The sequence below is a fragment of the Podarcis cretensis genome, assembly GCF_951804945.1.
Source record: "Podarcis cretensis genome assembly, chromosome: 4".
NCBI classification, from domain to species: domain Eukaryota; kingdom Metazoa; phylum Chordata; class Lepidosauria; order Squamata; family Lacertidae; genus Podarcis; species Podarcis cretensis.
The window spans coordinates 29,663,406-29,683,836 of NC_137173.1; the positions used below are offsets into that span (position 1 = coordinate 29,663,406).

The window sequence follows — 20,431 nt, forward strand, 5'->3', positions numbered from 1 at the left end:
TAGTGATGTCATTGGCCCACATCCACAAGTTGCACTGCTACCCACTCCCAAACAGGGCACCTAAAAGGTAAAGGTACCCTTGGCTGTTAGGTCCAGTCGTGGAAGACTCTGAGGTTGCGGTGCTCATCTCGCTTTATTGGCCAAGGGAGCCAGCGTACAGCTTCCAGGTCATGTGGCCAGCATGACTAAGCCACTTCTGATGAACCAGAGCAGTGCACGGAAATGCCGTTTACCTTCCCCTATTTATTTACTTGCACTGCGTGCTTTTGAACTGCTAGGTTGGCAGGAGCAGGGACTGAGCAACGGGAGCTCACCCCATCGCGGGCATTCAAACTGCCAACCTTCTGATCAGCAAGCCCAGTGGTTTAACCCACAGTGCCACCCGCGTCCCACACAGGGCACCTGCACAAATGCTATATGTATTCTTCCTTAATAAGTGCCAGGTCACACTGCACAGCAGCAGTGGCTATTTACGTATTATGGGTAAGCAAACACACACAAACAGTTATCAAATTCAGGAACAAAGGCTGGACATGATTCCTGATAACATGAGAACTACAACTATTTTATATACTGTGTTCGTGAAGGATCATGACTGCACAGCTCTATTGCATGTTAGTATGATCTGATGCGTAACAATGTGGATTTGTGCTATGGCAGGGAGCCATGCTACACACACAAACCCACAGAGCCTCTGGGAAGGTGAACATCATAGCACTCAGCAAATAACATCCTGTGAATAGCTCAGTCAGTCGAGCATGAGACTCTCAATCTCAGGGTCATGGGTCCAAGCCAAATGATTCCTGCATTACAGGGGGTTGGACTAGATGATCCTCAGGATTCCCTTCCAGCTCTATGATGCTAGGATCTTGTGGATAGCAGTGCACAGTACTTGACAACAGGTGCTCCCTGCCCCACAGGGCTTCTGCAGTAACAGGCATTTCTTTCCTGAAGCTACGGCATAGCAGCAGGGAACCATGAGCAATCGTATATTATTATGTTATATATACGAAGTGCAACAATTAGTCATCGCACCAAAACATTTTTAGTCAGAAAGAACCTTACGTCCCAGTGTCTGCTTAATAGCTGCATGCTTCATACTTTAAGGATAATGAGAGGGGAAATGGCATGTCAAAATCCTAAACATACTCATTAGGGTAAGTAATGAGGGTAAGAGTGCTTTCTATTGGATTATTTCAAATAGTTGTGCCTCATGTGTGTAGCCCATTTATTTCCATGGGTGTTTTCAGGAGAAGCTACTAAAGCAGGTTTCAACAAACCACTCATCAATGCCAGACAGAAGATGCATTAGGTGAAAGCTTGTTCATATATCCCATCTGTGCTAATCAGCTAGAGCAAGCAGAAAAGTCCATGTTAACACAAGGTTGAGGGAATGGATGGTGGAGACTGAGTCTCTCATTTGATCTGCAACCCTTGCAGGGACCGATAAATGTTAGAAATGGAAAGTGTTTTTGCTATCACAAGGGACTAAATTCAAATAAAGATTTTTTTTATTTTATTTTTAACAAAGAGGGACTGAGAAAATGAAACAGAGAGGAATGATATTTCTCTTCTTTGCTTGCATGGGCTTCATATTTCAGGCCACCAGTTTAACGAATAAAGTTTCTTTGTAAAACTGTTTGTATTGCGAACAGTCAGTGAACTATTGTTACTTTAAGCAACAGTAGGGTCTGCATAGTTGTGTTCACAATGCAGAACACCTTCTAATGCAGGAAGAGTCATAAGTTACAATATCAGCCATGATACTGAATGAGAAGATTCGCTTTTAAACAGTTGATGTCTTTCTGTAAGAAAAACTGGAGCTAAGCTTCAGGGGGGAAAGTTGGCAAAAGTCAGTGTTCCCTTTGAAGCTGGCGACCTTCCACAAAATGAGTCACTGCCATCAGCAAAGCATGTTATGCCTGGCAGAGTAGTTCACAAATTTACTAGCTATGCAAGATGTCTTTTTGTGAATTAAATGGATACTTTTGCAGCAAGAAGTGATGCTTGACCAAGAAAACTCTTGGCTCAATCCTTTTATTGCACTTTAAAGCTTAAAAAAAAATCATAGGAATTATACTTAGGTTTCTATACATTATATTAAATGAGAGCAAGACTGTACTTTGGAAAGATAATATGAGTATGGATTTATGTTAGATGAACTAATGAAAATTGTGATATTCCCCATCCTTTTTGCTATTCCAATGCCCTTGCCACAAGCATTATTCTAGTACTGAAACTAATTTGGGGGAATTCATTTCAAGCTTAATGCCCCCATGCCCACCTAGCATTTTTAGTTACTCATATTGTTTGATGGATATTGTATGCTTTTGAACAGTTGCAGAATAATAAATAAGACAATGTCCCAAAATTCTACCAAGCTTAATTTCCCCTCTTCCTCCAAATAACAAAGGAAATTATGGGTTGTATCCAATTAAGTTCTACCCAAAGTAGATCCACTGACATTAATACACCTAAATGAGTCACGTTCCTTTATTTCAGTGGGTCTACTCTGAGCATAACTAGCATTGGATATATCTAGCTAGCTAGCTATCTGTTTTGCTACAGAATAACACTCCTTATTTTCCTTCTGTTTCTTTTTCCTTTCTATTTGTCCTTTAGTCATCATTCGTTCTTAAGCATTTCATTTTTGGTTCCTTTTCATTAGTGTGGCTTACTGGTATTAGATTAATAATACAAATTGGCTTTGCCTACTTTATTTTTCTTTTGTCACAACTTTGGCAGAAGTAACAGTGTGAATCTGGAAAATGAAACCGTTAATTTGTGAGGATGGGAAGGTGTCCAGAAAGTTCATATCAGGTGAGCTTGGGGACAGTATGACACTCTTGGGGGAGCGTACACCCTGCAGAGCCATAGATGCCTAAAATTTAGCTGGCCATTTCATGCCTGCCTCTTCAAGAAGAAAAAGTTATCTGCATCCATCAATTCCAGTTCTGATTTAACCTTGATGGTGCCAGGTGGGCCCTGAGGCTGGCAATCAGTTTCCCTTTCAGCTTTTTAATTCTTCAGTAAGTAGATTCAGGTAGCCATTTTTAACCCACTATGCAGGAATGGTCCATCGGTCCAAGGTGTTGCACTGCCTTAGGTGAAGGACAAGATGGTGCCCACTTCCCATTCCACGTACAAAAGCCAACATAACTGGAAGTTGAATCTCACTTCAACAGTAGTGATGGAAGAGCAACCTCCATTGCACCTGAGGCAGCAAACTAGTTTAGGAAGTTAGGACAGGCCGCATAACATACACAATTCTGTCCTCCAACAGAGAGGAAGAGCCTGGGGGATTAGGAAGAAAAGTGTAGAGGTTGCTACTGCTGCCCCTTAGCATCTGATGCCTGAGGCAGTTGCTTCACTTTGCCTAACGGTAGGGTCAGCTCTGCCAGTATAAGGTGACTTTATTCAGTCCATTTGTATGCCGGTCTTCCAAAATGGTTCAATAAATAGTGATGGTGACTTCACCAGCATGAGCCTGGAATACTCAAATTAGATGTCTTCTTTTGAAATGGCATACCTTATAATTTGCATTGAGTGGTAATAATTTCCTTTTCAATATATGGTTCTTTTAAGTAGTTGTGGTTATAGTTAAGTATCTCACTAAAAGGGATAGATGTGATGTACATGTATTCAATTGTGAACGTATTGAAGAAGAAGAAGAAGAGGAGGAGGAGGAGGAGGAGTTTGGATTTGATATCCCACTTTATCACTACCCTTAAGGAGTCTCAAAGCAGCTCACAATCTCCTTTCCCTTCCTCCCCCACAACAAACACTTTGTGAGGTGAGTGGGGCTGAGAGACTTCAAAGAAGTGTGACTAGCCCAAGGTCACCCAGCAGCTGCATGTGGAGGAGCGGAGATGTGAACCCGGTTCACCAGATTACGAATCTACCGCTCTTAACCACTACACCACACCGCTGTTTATTATAATTATTATTACTATTAAAATTAAAATTTTTATACCACCATTCATCCATACATCTCGGGGTGGTTCACAGCATAAAAATGCAAGATTAAAAAAAAAAATCAAGAAAAACAAGAACAAAACAAAACAATAACAACCCTGCCATACTGTTAAAAGGCCACAGATTGTTTAATCAACCAAGGCCTTGTTGAAGAGGAACGTTTTCGCCTGGTGCCTAAAGGTGTGTGATGAAGGCGCCAGGAAAACCTTCCCTTGTGAGAGCATTCCACAAATGAGGAGCCACTACAGAAAGGCCCATTCTTGTGTTGCCACCTGATGGACCTCTCATGGGGGAGACATGCGAAGAAGAGCCTCAGAGGATGATCACAGGGTCCAGGTAGGTTCATATGGAAAGAGGTACTCCTTGAGGTATTGCAGTCCTGTGCCAGTTAAGGCTTTATAGATCAAAACCAGCACTTGGAATTGGGCTTGGATACTAATTGTCAGCCAGTGCAGTTGGGTCAGGATTGGTGTAATATGCTTAAAACATCTTGCCCCAATAAGCAACCTGGCTGCCTAATTCTACACCAGCTGAAGTTTCCGAACGGTCTTCAGAGGCAGCCCTATGTATAACGCGTTGCAGTGATCTAACCTAGAGGTTACCAGGGCATAGACAACAGTAGTTAGGCTGTCCCTGTCCAGATCGGGGTGCAATTGGGCCACCAGTGGAAGTTGATGGAAGGCACTCCACACCACTGAGGCCACCTGAACCTCAAGTGACAGCAAAGGATCTGACTTCTCAAACAGAAAGGGAAACAAGAACAGCTCTAATGGCAAAATGTAATTATGCAACTACTTAACCCCAAAAGCAAAATTGATTCATATTAATTAATTAATTAATTAATTAATGTTCAAAATGCAGCCAAACCTAGGGACAGCCACTGCTAAATGATTTTAGAAGACATACATCTTTTTAAGAGTGTACAAGTTGTCTTTGTCTTGCTGCCAAAAAATAGCCAGCGGGAAATTCCAGCCAGAAAGCTAATAACAGGCAGCCTAAAAGTAAGACATCACCACAATCCACAGTTTCCTCTAATCAATGCTTTAATATGATGGAAGATTGCTGCTTTGTTATCAGATGATGTTTTCATTTATTCGTTTTAATTACTTCATACCATAACTATCTCAAATTTTGCTGCAGTGCAGGAGGAAATGAAGGAAAGGAACAAAGCTATAAAACAGACTGCTAATACATCTGTTTCCAGATGGGACTCATTGTGCTTCGGCACATAGTAAAAGTTGAGAAAGGCTTCTTCTGCAAATGAGTGACAAAAAATCCCCATGATAAAGGCAGCTTTGGGGGGGGGGGAGCAGCAGGTCTTTAAAAAAAATCCATATTGTGAATACAAGGAGTTTGATTTATCTTCATTACATGCTGAGAATTTTTCAATCCAAAATCCTCATACGAGATGAGCTGCATGTACAGTGACGGAAGGGGGGGGGGAAGGAACTTGACAAATTAATGCAATCCAAAGCTCCCACCCCCAACCTCCAGGCCCCCCATGGGAAGGGAAGCCACAGGCCAAAAGGGTAAATTAATCTCCTTGTACCCCCATGGCTGCAATCTTACATTTTGCTGCCATGTTCTCAGAATCAATCACAACATCCACAGGAGCAAAGGAGAGGCTTGGGTGCACAAAATGGATAGAGCAGGCGGTTGGGTTTTTGTTTTGCTTTGAAAGGAAGGACTTCACTTCGCCATAAAGGTGACATAACTCCATTTTCTCCTTAGTATGGAGGTTTGTGTTGATGTCGGAAATGTGTCCAGACTTCATCACGCTATACCTGGCTGCCACCCACTCCCAGCAGCGTTTTAAAGAAGAAGAAGAGGAGGAGGAGGAGGAGTTTGGATTTGATATCCCGCTTTATCACTACCCGAAGGAGTCTCAAAGTGGCTAACATTCTCCTTTCCCTTCCTCCCCCACAACAAACACTCTGTGAGGTGAGTGGGGCTGAGAGACTTCAGAGAAGTGTGACTAGCCCAAGGTCACCCAGCAGCTGCATGTGGAGGATTGGGGAAGCGAACCCGGTTCACCAGATTACGATTCTACCGCTCTTAACCACTACACCACACTGTTTTAGAGTAATTCAGTAGAACATGCCTGCAGCTCATTCGCCCAACATTACAAATGAACAGACATAGTCAAGCTTCTGAAGATCTTGATACAGTGTTTCAGAACTCTGGATCATAGTTACTGCTGTGACTTAAGATAACAGAAGTTATTTTTCTAAGGCCCCTAGACTGGCAGTTTTTCACTTGGTTGCTATGGGAGACAAAAAGCTTGAAGATTGTTGTTGTTGTTGTTTAGTCGTTTAGTCGTGTCCTACTCTTCGTGACCCCATGGACCAGAGCACGCCAGGCACTTCTGTCCTCCACTGCCTCCCGCAGTTTGATCAAACTCATGCTGGTATCTTCAAGAACACCATCCAACCATCTCATCCTCTGTTGTCCCCTTCTCCTTGTGCCCTCCATCTTTCCCAACATCAGGGTCTTTTCCAGGGAGTCTTCTATTCTCATGAGGTGGCCAAAGTATTGGAGCCTCAGCTTCACGATCTGTCCTTCCAGTGAGCACTCAGGGCTGATTTCCTTAAGAATGGATACATTTGATCTTCTTGCAGTCCATCGGACTCTCAAGAGTCTCCTCCAGCACCATAATTCAAAAGCATCAATTCTTCGGCAATCAGCCTTCTTTATGGTCCAGCTCTCACTTCCATACATCACTACTGGGAAAACCATAGCTTTTACTATACGGACCTTTGTTGGTAAGGTGATGTCTCTGCTTTTTAAGATGCTGTCTAGGTTTGTCATTGCTTTTCTCCCAAGAAGCAGGCGTCTTTTAATTTCGTGACTGCTGTCACCGTCTGCTGTGATCATGGAGCCCAAGAAAGTAAAATCTCTTACTGCCTCCATTTCTTCCCCTTCTATTTGCCAGGAGGTGATGGGACCAGTGGCCATGTTCTTTGTTTTTTTGATGTTGAGCTTCAGACCATATTTTGCGCTCTCCTCTTTCACCCTCAATAAAAGGTTATTTAATTCCTCCTCACTTTCTGCCATCAAGGTTGTGTCATCTGCATATCTGAGGTTGTTGATATTTCTTCCGGCAATCTTAATTCTGGCTTCGGATTTATCCAGCCCAGCCTTCCGCATGATGAATTCTGCATGTAAGTTAAATATGCAGGGAGACAATATACAGCCTTGCTGTACTCCTTTCCCAATTTTGAACCAATCAGTTGTTCCATATCCAGTTCTAACTGTAGCTTCTTGTCCCACATAGAGATTTCTCAGGAGACAGATGAGGCGATCAGGCACTCCCATTTCTTTAAGAACTTGCCATAGTTTGCTGTGGTCGACACAGTCAAAGGCTTTTGCATAGTCAATGAAGCAGAAGTAGATGTCTTTCTAGAACTCTCTAGCTTTCTCCATAATCCAACGCATGTTTGCAATTTGGTCTCTGGTTCCTCTGCCTCTTCTAAATCCAGCTTGCACTTCTGGGAGTTCTCAGTCCACATACTGCTTGAGCCTTCCTTGTAGAATTTTAAGCATAACCTTGCTAGCGTGTGAAATGAGTGCAATTTTGCGGTAGTTGGAGCATTCTTTGGCACTTCCCTTCTTTGGGATTGGGATGTAGACTGATCTTCTCCAATCCTCTGGCCACTGCTGAGTTTTCCAAACTTGCTGGCATATTGACTGTAGCACCTTAACAGCATCATCTTTTAAAATTTTAAATACTGTATTTTTCGCTCTATAAGACGCACCAGACCACAAGACGCACCTAGTTTTTGGAGGAGGAAAACAAGAAAAAAAAATATTCTGAATCTCAGAAGCCAGAACAGCAAGAGGGATCACTGTGCGGTGAAAGCAGCAATCCCTCTTGCTGTTTTGGCTTCTGGGATAGCTGCACAGCCTGCATTCACTCCATAAGACGCACACACATTTCCCCTTACTTTTTAGGAGGGAAAAAGTGAGTCTTATAGAGCAAAAAATACGGTAGTTCAGCTGGAATACCATCACTTCCACTGTCCTTGTTATTTGCAGTGCTTTCTAAGGCCCATTTGACTTCACTCTCCAGGATGTCTGGCTCAAGGTCAGCAACCACACTACCTGGGGTGTATGAGACATCCATATCTTTCTGCTATAATTCCTCTGTGTATTCTTGCCACCTCTTCTTGATGTCTTCTGCTTCTGTTAGGTCCTTACCACTTTTGTCCTTTATTATGGTAATCTTTGTATGAAATGTCCCTTTCATATTTCCGATTTTCTTGAACAGATCTCTGGTTCTTCCCATTCTATTGCTTTCCTCTATTTCTTTGCATTGCTCGTTTAAGAAGGCCTTCTTATCTCTCCTTGCTATTCTTTGGAAATCTGCATTCAATTTCCTGTATCTTTCACTATCTCCCTCGCATTTTGCTTGCCTTCTCTCCCCCGCTATTTGTAAGGCCTTGTTGGACAGCCACTTTGCTTTCTTGCATTTCTTTTTCATTGGGATGGTTTTAGTTGCTGCCTCCTGTATAATGTTGCGAGCCTCCACCCATAGTTCTTCAGGCACTCTGTCCAACAAATCTAAATCCTTGAACCTGTTCCTTACTTCCACTGTGTATTCATAAGGGATTTGGTTTAGATTGTATCTTACCGGCCCAGTGGTTTTTCCTACTTTCTTCAGTTTAAGCTTGAATTTTGCTATAAGAAGCTGATGATCTGAGCCACAGTCGGCTCCAGGTCTTGTTTTTGCTGACTGTATAGAGCTTCTCCATCTTTGGCTGCAGAGAATATAATCAATCTGATTATGATGTTGCCCATCTGGTGATGTCCATGTGTAGAGTCGTCTCTTGTGTTGTTGGAAAAGCGTGTTTGTGATGACCAGCTTGTTCTCTTGACAGAACTCTATTAGCCTTTGCCCTGCTTCATTTTGATCTCCAAGGCCAAACTTGCCAGTTGTTCCTTTTATCTCTTGATTCCCTACTTTAGCATTCCAATCCCCTATAATGAGAAGAACATCCTTCTTTGGTGTCACTTCTATAAGGTGTTGTAAGTCTTCATAGAATTGGTCAATTTCAGTTTCTTCAGCACCAGTAGTTGGTGCATAAACTTGGATTACTGTGATGTTAAAAGGTCTGCCTTGGATTCGTATCGAGATCATTCTATCATTTTTGAGATTGCATCCCAGTACAGCTTTCGCCACTCTTTTGGTGACTATGAGGGCCACTCCATTTCTTTTACGGGTTTCTTGCCCACAGTAGTAGATATGATAGTCATCCAAACTGAATTCGCCCATTCCCGTCCATTTTAGTTCACTGATGCCCAGGATGTCAATATTTATTCTTGCCATCTCATTTTTGACCACATCCAACTTACCCAGGTTCATGGTTCTTACATTCCAGGTTCCTATGCAATAGCATTGGACTTTCCTTTCGCTTCCATGCATATCTGCAACTGAGCATCCTTTCGGCTTTGGCCCAGCCGCTTCATCAGCTCTGGATCTACTTGTACTTGTCCTCCGCTCTTCCCCAGTAGCATGTTGGACACCTTCCGACCTGAGGGGCTCATCTTCCAGCGTCATAACTTTTATATGCCTGTTGTCTTTGTCCATGGAGTTTTCTTGGCAGGGATACTGGAGTGGCTTGCCGGTTCCTCCTCCAGGTGGATCACGTTTGGTCAAAACTCTCCACTATGACCTGTTCATCTTGGGTGCCCTGTTCGGCATAGTTCATAGCTTCTCTGAGTTATTCAAGCCCCTTCGCCACGGCAAGGCAGTGATCCATGAAGGGGGCTTGAAGATTAGCAACTGAATTAAAAGTGTTATAGTATCCAACCTTGTCTCCCCAACCCCTTTGCTGAGTTCAGCACAAAGAAAGCAAAAATGAAGTAAAAAATGTGTGTGAATTTAACCCAAGAACCCCCAATATAGCACCCATGGGTGCACCTGCACCTGCAAAGGTCTTCACTGGTGCCCACAAGGTCCCTTTCCCTCTGTGAAAATAGCAATGAAAGAAGCAGTCTATTGAAGCCAATAGGACAGTGATATGAGCCGTTCCCATGACAGTTTATCCAGTTTGAAAATGGAAGGGTCCCAATAGGCAGACAGAGATGCCTGGAGGGTCACATGTTGGAGCCCAGGATTCAGGTCCACCAATTAGGACACAAAACGCTCTATATACCTCTTTCAGAATTTCAATCTTAAGTGGCAAAAAAGTGGTTTCTTCCTTTTCCTGGTGCCCTATGAGCAACAGGATAGTGCACACTTCAAAATCTAGAACAAGAAACATTCCAACCAAAGCCAAGATCTTAGCCGAGGTAGGCAATGTTCAATTAACAAAATTGCTCTGCATGAGAAAAAAAAAAGAACAGCAATGAGTTTATTTAATTTTAGCTTCATTAAGGAGAAAGGAGGCAAAAATCAATATAATTCTGATTTAAGAAGCATTTTTTTTTCTTGCAGAGTAGCACACATAAATTCTCAGGTGCAAGTCCTTGTCTTTTCTTAACTGCAGAGGAGTCATTCCTATTTAAGAGCATAAAACCTTTTAAAATATTCAGTGCTTTTGTTAATGGGAGCAGGGACTAGATTAGTACCGTAAAGGTTAACCTTTCCAATAAAATAAGCTGCAATACATAGTTTTAATTCTTCATTTTATTCACTTTTGAAACTGGGGTGGCTAACCTGCAACTCCAGATGTTGTTAACCCCTGTCCGCATCACCATCTTTTTTCAGAAATGATGGAGTAAAAGAACAGGGACATAAGACCTTAAGAGGAGCCTTCTGGATCAGGCCAAGGACCTATCTAGCTGAGCATTGTGTTCTCACAGTCACTGCCATTCAGGTGCATTCTGTCTCTGACAGTGGAGGCAGAGCACAGCCATAATGGCTAATAGCCATTGATAACCCTCTCCTCCACTAATTTTTCTATTCCTCCTTAACAGTCACCTTTTAAGTTGGAGCCATCATTGCTTCTTGTGAGAGCAAATTCCATAGTTTAGCTATGCATGTACAATTACTTTCCTTCGTCCTGAATCTTCCACAAGTGTTATGCGAGAGGGATGAAATGTTTACTTTCTTCACCTTCTTCACATCCTGCATATTTTTATACAGCTCTATTATGTCTCCTCTTACTTGCCTTTTCTCTAAACTAAAAAGTCCCAAAAGTTGTAACCTTTCCTCATAGCGGAGTTGCTCCTTCTCCTTGATCATTCCGGCTGCCCTTTTCTGAACCTTTTCTGGCCCTAAAATATCCTTTTATGAGGTGAAGCAACCAGAACTGTTGTCCAAATGTGGTCACACTATAGATTAGTATAATGGCATTATGACATCTAGAACGCAAAAGTTTAGCCATCACCAGTTTAAAAGCATTCAAACCGTCACCCCAATCCATCAAGACAGGTGACATGCAAAAGTAGGCTTGATCATTCATATCGCCACTTAGGTCAGGAACTGAGCGCAAAAATGTTTCTGGAGTGGGATATGCACATTTAGCTTGACAGCACTGACGTCATGCACAGCATCAAACAAATAGTCAAGGAGGAAGTCCAGGGTCCCACTCAACTGACAGAACAGGAGCAGGGCTGGCTAACCACATTCTGAAGTAAAGGGAAGGAATACACATTACCATCTAGAATAAGACTGTTATAGCCAGTGTCTAAAATTACGTAGCTGCAGCACTCTTAGATGGACTAAGCCGCTTCTGGCGAACCAGAGCAGTGCACAGAAACGCCGTTTACCTTCCCGCTGGAGCAGTACCTATTTATCTACTTGCACTTTGACGTGCTTTTGAACTGTTAGAATGTGGTAACATTATTATTGACAGAGCACTGGGCTCTGAAAACATTCAGTGCGTTTTTTGTGCAGAGTGCCGGATGTTGTCATTCAAGTTCATCCAGTAAATTGTGGGGTTTAATCTGCTGCAGGCTGAAGCTGGGACATTTAAGTTACCCAGTTAAGAATGATTACAGATTATCTGTTTAGTTTAATGCTAAACTGTAGTTAGTTAAAAATGGAAGCGAAAGCTTCCAACCCCTTTGCAGCTGCACCAGAGGAGGGGAGGAATGAGGGATAGCTGACGAGTCTCAGGCTCATTCACATAACTCTAAACCACAATTTACTGTTACATTTGAATGAGGCCAGTGTGTGTGGTTACAGCTTTTCAGTTTTGAAAACCCTATTGCAGATGAAACCCAAGTTTCTTTTGGAAACAGCATTTTGAGGCCGGGGTGAGCTAAGGGTTCCTCTAGCGGCAGATTTCTGAAAAACATGTGTTTCTATTTCTAAATGTTATCACTGACTTTGAGCCAAATAAATATACAGCAATCAAAATGACTATAAAATTAAATTAGAGCCACATTAATTCTTGCCTAGGGAAGCCAACTTGTCAAGATATTACAGAGAAATGAAGTGGGTATAAAGTAGCCATAAAAGGTGGTTTCCCCTTAAATTCCATTGCCGATTAGTCAGCTACTAAAAGGAGTATCTGCTGTTTCTGCTTCACCTTCCCCAACTTTAAAGAACAGCTTTATGTATTATATATCTATATATTAGGATAATGCCTATTCTGTTCTGGCATAGGGAACCTTTTTCCCAGCTCAAGGGCCACATTCTGTCATAGACAAAATTCTGGGAGTCATATGTCAGTGGTGGGTGGAGCAAAAATGAGTGTCTTAGCTTACTGCATTCTGACCAACAAAAGTCAGATGTGCAACACATTTCATCCTCCATCTAGGCCTGAGGAATGGGAAGTGGCCTGAGGAGAGTCCTGGGGACTGGAGAGAGAAGCATGAACCTATGAACCAAAGCTTGATCCATGAGCCTGAACCAGACTCATGCTCTTACCAGACCTGGGATGGTTGGCATACTAAGTATAAACATAAAAGAATACAACCAGTTATACTCATAGCAAAAGCCAATCAAATAGTGTGGTGCTCTTGGCCTCATCTCAACCCAAAAGTGTTGACCCCAAAGGGACTAATCTATTTGGCATCTCTTTCAGCTGGCCTTATAAAGTCTTTGGGCTGATCAAGGCACCACTCACCCAGCTCTTGGAATAGCCTCCTCTAAGCTACAGTTCTTATGAGTCAATAACTCAGCAACAAAGAGCTGAGAACAACTCCCCCAGTCCTGCAAGCAGCTACGTCTACAAGTCCAACTGGGAAGGACTCATAGAGATATAGGGGCAGTCTATTTTATAAAAATTATATAAGTGTCCCTGCTTGCTCTTGTCCTCCATACTGAGATCTGTTAGTATTTTCTTGACAACAGGAGTTCAGGAATAAGGCAGGACTCCTTAACAAATTCAATCTAACAAATTATTATTATTATTATTATTATTATTATTATTATTATTATTATTATCTATTTTAATAGTCTTGCACGCCACCCTAATCTCTGAGCAGGGTGAGATTCCAGGGATTCCTGGTGTTGACCCAGGGTTCAGTTTCCATGGAATGAGGGACAGCAGAAACTGTGGTGTCTTTATTGTATACGGCTTATCTACACATATATACAACCTGAGCCTACAATGGATTCCAGGAGAAATCAGGCATGGCTCTGCCGCATAGGCTTCAGTCTGCAGCCTGTGTCCAGCTTCTACCTGTCACACACCAACTCTGCCTTTTTCTTTCTAAGTACCAACAAGTTCAGGGAGGTGGGCCCACCCATTTGCCATCTGGCACAGAGCCATACTTAGAGGGTCATTACCTAAACAAGAAGCTAGTCTGGCTATTCCACAAATTGAATCCATGCTGGATCCAGAAATTAGAAAGGGGCCCAGCCATATAGCCTACCGCCCCCCCCCAACTCATAGCAATAGTTTTGGCAATGTTTTTCACTGTTTTACTGATCTTTTAAAACTAATTAATGTTGTTAGCTGCTTCGGGCATGATTCACAGACAGATGGAATATGAATTATTTTCTAAATACTGTCTTCAGGATATTTTTAAGAAACAAAAAACAAACCTGAAGTGTTTGCGGTTTTGCAAAATAGTAACAAGCGTGTCCTCAACCAAGCCAGCTCAGGCCGCCTTCAGAATCAGGTACATCATGTTTCCCCCTAGCGTGGTTTCCAGCTCATGAAATTAAGTACTTTTCTTATTACCAGTGCAGTGAGAGATTAGTCATCCTGGCAAAAGGTCAAGACAAAGATGGCATCCCAAGTGCCATTTCAAAACTAAAATGAGTACAATAAATCAAAATGAAGCATCGGGGTGGGGTGGAGTTGATGTGTTCAATTGGTAGTATGAAATTTTAATATGGTTGTGGTTTGTAAGTTATCCCAAGAATGACAGTCTTTCAATCCTGCCTCACAGTAAAGATCTTTTTCATTCTGTTATGCACAGATGTACAGTATGATGCACACTGAAAGAGGCTTGCCAGGCATGAGGATGGCATCATTGGCAAAGGTTAAAAATATAAGTATCCAAAACACAAAGCAACTGCCAATTGCCTGCAGCAAGAGCCCAAGAAACAGCAAAACTATTGGGTAGCCATTCCAATTCACTTTGTTTTAAGGAAGATGCCAGGCCTCATAATTCAACTTGCTTCACACCAAAATCTCATCAGTGTGAAGTCCTTAAGAAGGACTTGGGCGATTCAGAAAAGCCTTCCAGACTGGAAATCTCTTAAGAATTATGGTGAGAGAAGATGACAGGGTGGGATCAGAAATATCTTCAGCACAGCTACATCATGAACTGCAATAAATCCACATTGTCTAGTTATTAAAAGTGCATGATTTGGCAGAGCATGGTGCAAAAATATAAGCCACAAGTGACATGACTGAAATGCAGTAGAGTAGACAGTGATAACAGGGGTGACCTTGTTTGTTTTGCAACCTGAGGTGAAATGCGAAGGTGCCGTTTCCCTCCCCAACCAAGCACCCCACACTCCCACTTCTGCTGCCACTGGAATGCCCCCCTCTCGCCAAACCTGGAGAGAGCCAGGGTGCTCCACAAGGCATTGCTACTTGTCTTCTGCCCCAGGGCCTATCTAGTCTAGCTCTCCTCTTACTCAGTAGCCAATCAGATGCATATGGAAAGTCCTCCAGTAGGGCATGAAGGCATTCTTTTCCTTTAAGATTCCCACCAGCTGGTTTTCAGAGGCATACTGCCTCCAGCCTTGAAGATGGTATACATCTATCACTAGCAGTCATTGATGGCCTTATCCTCCGTCAATGATCTAATAAGGAAGCCCTTAACAAAAGGAAAAATACTAACTACCTAATGGTGAGAATATTCAGTAAAAGAGGTTAGAGATTTTAAACTTAGTTTAACCCCAGTTTTCTTCAGGCCACCTGGCATGTAAATGGGTACCTGACTTAGTGAGCTGGGGAGGGATGGGAAATCAGATACAGCTACATAGCCTCCACCTTGGGCATCTTGAATTAAAAAGGAGAGGTTTGGTCTGTCAAGTAACTTATTTTTACACCACACTTGAAGAAAGCCCATCCATTCAAAGGCTGCAGAGTACAGAACAGGTTTAGGAACAAGGTGGAGATGCACAGCAAGCTGTTCCCTCGTCTTTCAAAAGTAACTCAAGTGCCAATGTGGTGAGAGCATTCTGTCACAGGTTCCAGCTGTCTCATGTGGCCACTTCCATGTGGAAACATTTCCAGTAACTGCCACACAGCAGCTGCAATGTATGAATTGTCCTTCAGCTTCCCTTTTCAAAGTGAGTAGTGGGGAAGAGAGTCTATAAGGTCAAACAAAGCTTAGCTGTATGATTGGAGTGATTCAGCACCTTTCTTTGTCTCCACAACCCAGGCACCCCCAAATTCGGCCCTCCAGTTGTTTTGGGACTACAACTCCCATCATCCCTAGCTAACAGTGGTCAGGGATGATGGGAATTGTAGTCCCAAAACAGCTAGAGGGCCGAGTTTGGGGGTGCCTGTCTTCTAAGTGGTCAAGACTCCTAAACTTCTTATCCTGACAGAATAGACAATAATGCTTTAAATTAAAAATAATAATTTTACCAAGTATGGACACCAAGAAAATGAACTGCTTTCCAATTATCCCCCACTTTTTTGTCTCCTAACAAGCCTCCAGTAGATTTTCCTAGGACTAACTGCCACCTCTCTCATGTTAGCTGAAAGTCCACAGATATCATTGAAGTTTTCTCTTTCTGCACAAAAGAGGTATTATACCTCTTAACAAACTCACTAAGATCTAAGATATTCTTTTAATCACCACCCTATGACCTCATCCTCTTAGCACCATGGTAACAGGAAAAAATTACCAGTAATTAGTCAGCCTTAGATTATTCAAAGCATAATATCTGCTTTAAGAGTATCATGCAGTAAGCAGTTCCATGTAGGAAGGCTTTAGCTCATGGGCGGGGTGCAGATGTTGCCAGACTACAGCTTCCATAATCTCTGACCATCGGCTAAACTGTTTGGGGCTGATGGGATTAGCAGCCCAACAACACCTTGAGGGCCACTGGTTCCAAATCACTGCTCTAGATGGTTGCTAGAGACTCTTATTCTCCAGTGGTGACGTGTTCCTGTATTTCTTAAGAGTTATTCTTAGCTGAACAGGGTACTAACTAAAGGGGTCCCCCAGCCCCCAGTTTCAGAGGTGGACGTGATTTGGGAGCCATGTAACCTGAAGCCTCCAGTACATTGTGTCAAGCTTTCCACCCTCTGAGCATTTTGCAGCAACATTAACATGTCCTTTCCTAACTTACTGATCTTCCTTTGTAGCCACTGGTATTCCTAGGCTCTAGGTACCAAGGGTGAAATCCACAGGTTTCCTTTTAACAGAGAAATCCAAGAGATTGTTGAGTGTTAGTGCTGTGGTCTGTGTCTATGGCAGAGCATTCAAGTTGGAATGAGACCCTTGTCCAACCCCCTACAACGCATTGTCTGTGGCCTCTGCAGTTCACAGCATTGTTTTTGCCTGATTTCTGTCTTTATCTGTTTTTACATTGCTTTGTTTAATTTTGAAACTGCAATTGTATTTTAATTGTTTTAAATCTGTGAACCAGAGGACATTGCTGATTGAGCAGGATACAAACTAAAGACAGGCAAAGCACAGCCTTGCCACAAAACAGGGGAAAGATTTATCAGTAGTTTGGTTGTACACCATTGCATTGGAACACAATGCCATATCTTAGTTCAGAAAACAAAATCCTCTAGGTTCTACTCTTCCCTCCCTAAACCAATTCCATTAGTTCCTGGCTTTATGAAATGTTCATCAATTTATTTCAGGTTATTACACTATTTCAGAACTAATCAGTTTTGAAACATTTTTCCAATGAGGTTTTCTTCTCTCCTCTCAGCTGGCATACTGTGACTTTTTTTTTAATAAGATTTTTCCCCTTTTTAAAAAAAGAACTTAATGAATATTAAGGGTGAATATATTATCCTCAAATGCCCCCAGGAAAGTTTGGCACTTTCTGAAAGCTAATGAATTATGGATTTTGAATAATTAGGTTCTATTTAGAAGAGATACCACCATTGTAACAAGATGTATGTGGACACTTTCAGGAAGAATAATATGTGCTTATCCAGAGCTTCTGGTACATAAAATGTATGTCTAAGTAAGTAGTATGCTGAGCCACTTGCTTTTACATGACACACAAACACAAAAGGGGAGCCTCTTATTCAGGACAAAATTTCATTCATTTAATGGATTGTCCTATACACCCACATTTCAAACGAAAGAATGAAGCTGAGAGACGAGCCATTCATTTTCACAATAGAGTTCATAAACTCATGACAAGGACAAGATGGAATTTCAGTGAATGGGATCACTGAGACATGTCCCCATATGCAACTTGTTTGAACCCTGTTTTTCCTCCAATGAAATCTGACAGCTCTTAATCACGGGGAGCACAATAAAGCAAAATATGATTAAGAAGAGACACGGAAAATGACCATAGCTCAGGAATAAAGCAAAAGGCTTCAGGTTCAGTCCTTGGCATCTCTAAGGTATGGCTGAGAAGGACCCCAGTCTGATACCCTCGAAAGTCACTGCCAGGGAAGAGGCACTTGCCGTCCCTCCCACACTGCTGCACTGTAATTCCCATCATTCCCAACCATTGGCTGTGCTGCGTTGGGCGGATGGCATTGGGAGTCAATCATCCGGTGGAGAGCCCAGGTTCGCCAGCACTGATGTAGACAACACAGAACAATAAGATTTATGTTCTTGTTGAGCAACAATAGCGTATTAAAAACTAAATTGTAACAGCTGTTACAGTACAGAAACCAGAAAAAGGAAACCTCCAACCAAGCAAATTTCCAACAAAGCAAAAGGCAAGTGATAAGAGTTCTTGGAACCTAAATGTTTCATTATGCCACCTTTGGGAGATTTTGATCGTGACTTAAAAGACTTTCCAAGCAACGACAAAATTGTAGTGCCAGAGTGTGTAGTGTGTAAGCTCACAAAGGGGAAAGGGTTGACTGCTCTGACCCTGTTGCTATATGGGGAGAGGTGCCTAATTTGCTTAACTGTTTATCTTGATGCTTTGTTACTGAGATACTTCTCCAGCTGTTTTGTGTTTATGCCCACAAATAGATATTTTCGTTTTGGATAGGTATCACTATAGGTTGGGTGGGTCCCATCCAGGCCTGCAATCCTGTATCTGTGAGACAAAACCTGTGGAATGAGCCAAACCAATACTGCCATTTACATGTCTAAAGAGGTTGCACTGTTGCAGCAGAAACGAATGGATGGGCCTTTTCCTACCACACCTGGCTGGATGCCACTTAATTCTAGGAGGGAAAACAACAGGCCAAGGGGGAGACTGTGTGTGTGTGTGAGAGAGAGAGGGGTGGGGGTGTTTTGGCTCCTGCCAGAAGCTGGAAACACAGAGGCTTGCTTTGCTTTGTGCTGGACCCAAAGCTGTGGCTTGGGGCTTCCCTTGAAACCTAGTGGGGAGGCCAGATCTGTTGGAGTGTTAACGCCGAGAGCCTCTCCAGCCTAACTTCAGGTTGTCTATATGTGTAAACAATACTATATGTCTAAGAGACACCACAGTTTCCATTGACCTCCATTCCAAGGAAAGCAGACTCTGGTTAAGGGCTGGAACCCCTGGAATCTCTCGCCACTCAGAGACTGGGGGCATGTGCAGCAATACTAAGTGACTCATAGGCATCTGCCTGGCCAATGTGAGCAAATGGATGCTGCACTAGATAAGCTTTTGGTCTGATCCAGCAAATCTTATAAGATACCAGTGTTTAGCTAACTTCCAGTGATGCTGTGAGGAAATGTTTTTCAGTCTAATACCTTCCCTCAGAATCTTTCAGAGCAGGAATTAACCACCCTCAGCACATCCCACAACCAAATTTCTATATGAGCTGCTACCCTTGATGTGTCTTGAGATGGGGAGGGGGAGTATTGAGCAGTGACTCATGCCTAAGCTGATTCAGCATCAGCCTCTTCCTGGTTCATCATGTTCTCATTTGTTACACTCCACTCAGAACACAAGTTTTTGACACCTGAGATTATGACAGAACTCTTCAGACCTACTCCTTGAGGACAGGCACAATCTGAGAGATTTCCCAGATGCCCCACCACAGAAATTTCTCCACTGTGAAAGTGTCTTCTCCTGATGTGGGGAGAAGAACAAGCCAGCTGGCAGTGTCTGCTACTCAGAGCCCAGCCAAAAAGCTGCTTAACACATTGGTCAGTGTTCCATAAATCACAACAGATGGGAACTGTTACCATTTCCCCGTTTTCTGCCTCACCATCAAGACATATACTATTCAAGGTTACAGAAACCTGACAGTTAAACGTGACATTTCTAGCCTTAATAGGTTATATTTTGCAAAAGGAAAGGATTTTGAAAACATGAAGTGATTGCTTTTGTATCAAACTCTGGGTTAACAGTTTCATTTAGCCCACTTGGCCCAGATAATAAAAACCATTCACAAATGCACAACTTGGAAATTTAAAACATTTCTTAATTTAAAAAAAATATAGATAGTGATACATCTATGAAAAATATTGTTTTCTTACCGCTTTCATCTAGCAAGAAGTCATCCTGATAACGAAACTTTTCAGGGCCACATGCAATAAATATGTCATCTTCGCCAAAAAAATCCTGAAGGCACATCACCTGCAATAAGAAAAAAGAAGAACAAAATTGACACCAGCTATCTCACAAATGAGAACATCTAGTAAAATGGTTTAAATGCAGAAGAGATTTCATTGCAGGAGTACTCCAAATCATTGGCTAGGGAAACTTTTTAAAATATGAAAATTTTTATGGAAAACACTGGTATACTTTACCACGTTGCATGAAAATTTTGCCGTATAACTTTCATGTTTTGGCAATCTGTATACAGTATCACTGGTAGGTTTCAGTTTACTTTGCTTTGCTGTTGGCAAAGATTATTGTGATAATTTTAACAAGATCTATTAGATAACCGGGGACGCAGGTGGCGCTGTGGGTTAAAGCCTCAGCGCCTAGGGCTTGCCGATCGAAAGGTCGGCGGTTCGAATCCCTGCAGCGGGGTGCGCTCCCGCTGCTCGGTCCCAG

At 42.4% G+C, this 20,431-nt stretch overlaps 1 protein-coding gene across 4 annotated transcripts in view; it reads right to left on the reverse strand.

Moving 5' to 3' along the window:
- The window catches only part of DCLK1 (doublecortin like kinase 1), a 214,520-nt gene that overhangs the window by 85,851 nt on the left and 108,238 nt on the right, over window positions 1–20,431 (reverse strand). For all 4 annotated transcript variants that reach the window (XM_079973687.1, XM_079973686.1, XM_079973688.1 and 1 more), the window contains exon 4: window positions 19,909–20,008. In XM_079973687.1, coding sequence (XP_079829813.1) covers window positions 19,909–20,008 — 100 coding nt within the window. The remainder of the gene's footprint in view (window positions 1–19,908; window positions 20,009–20,431) is intronic.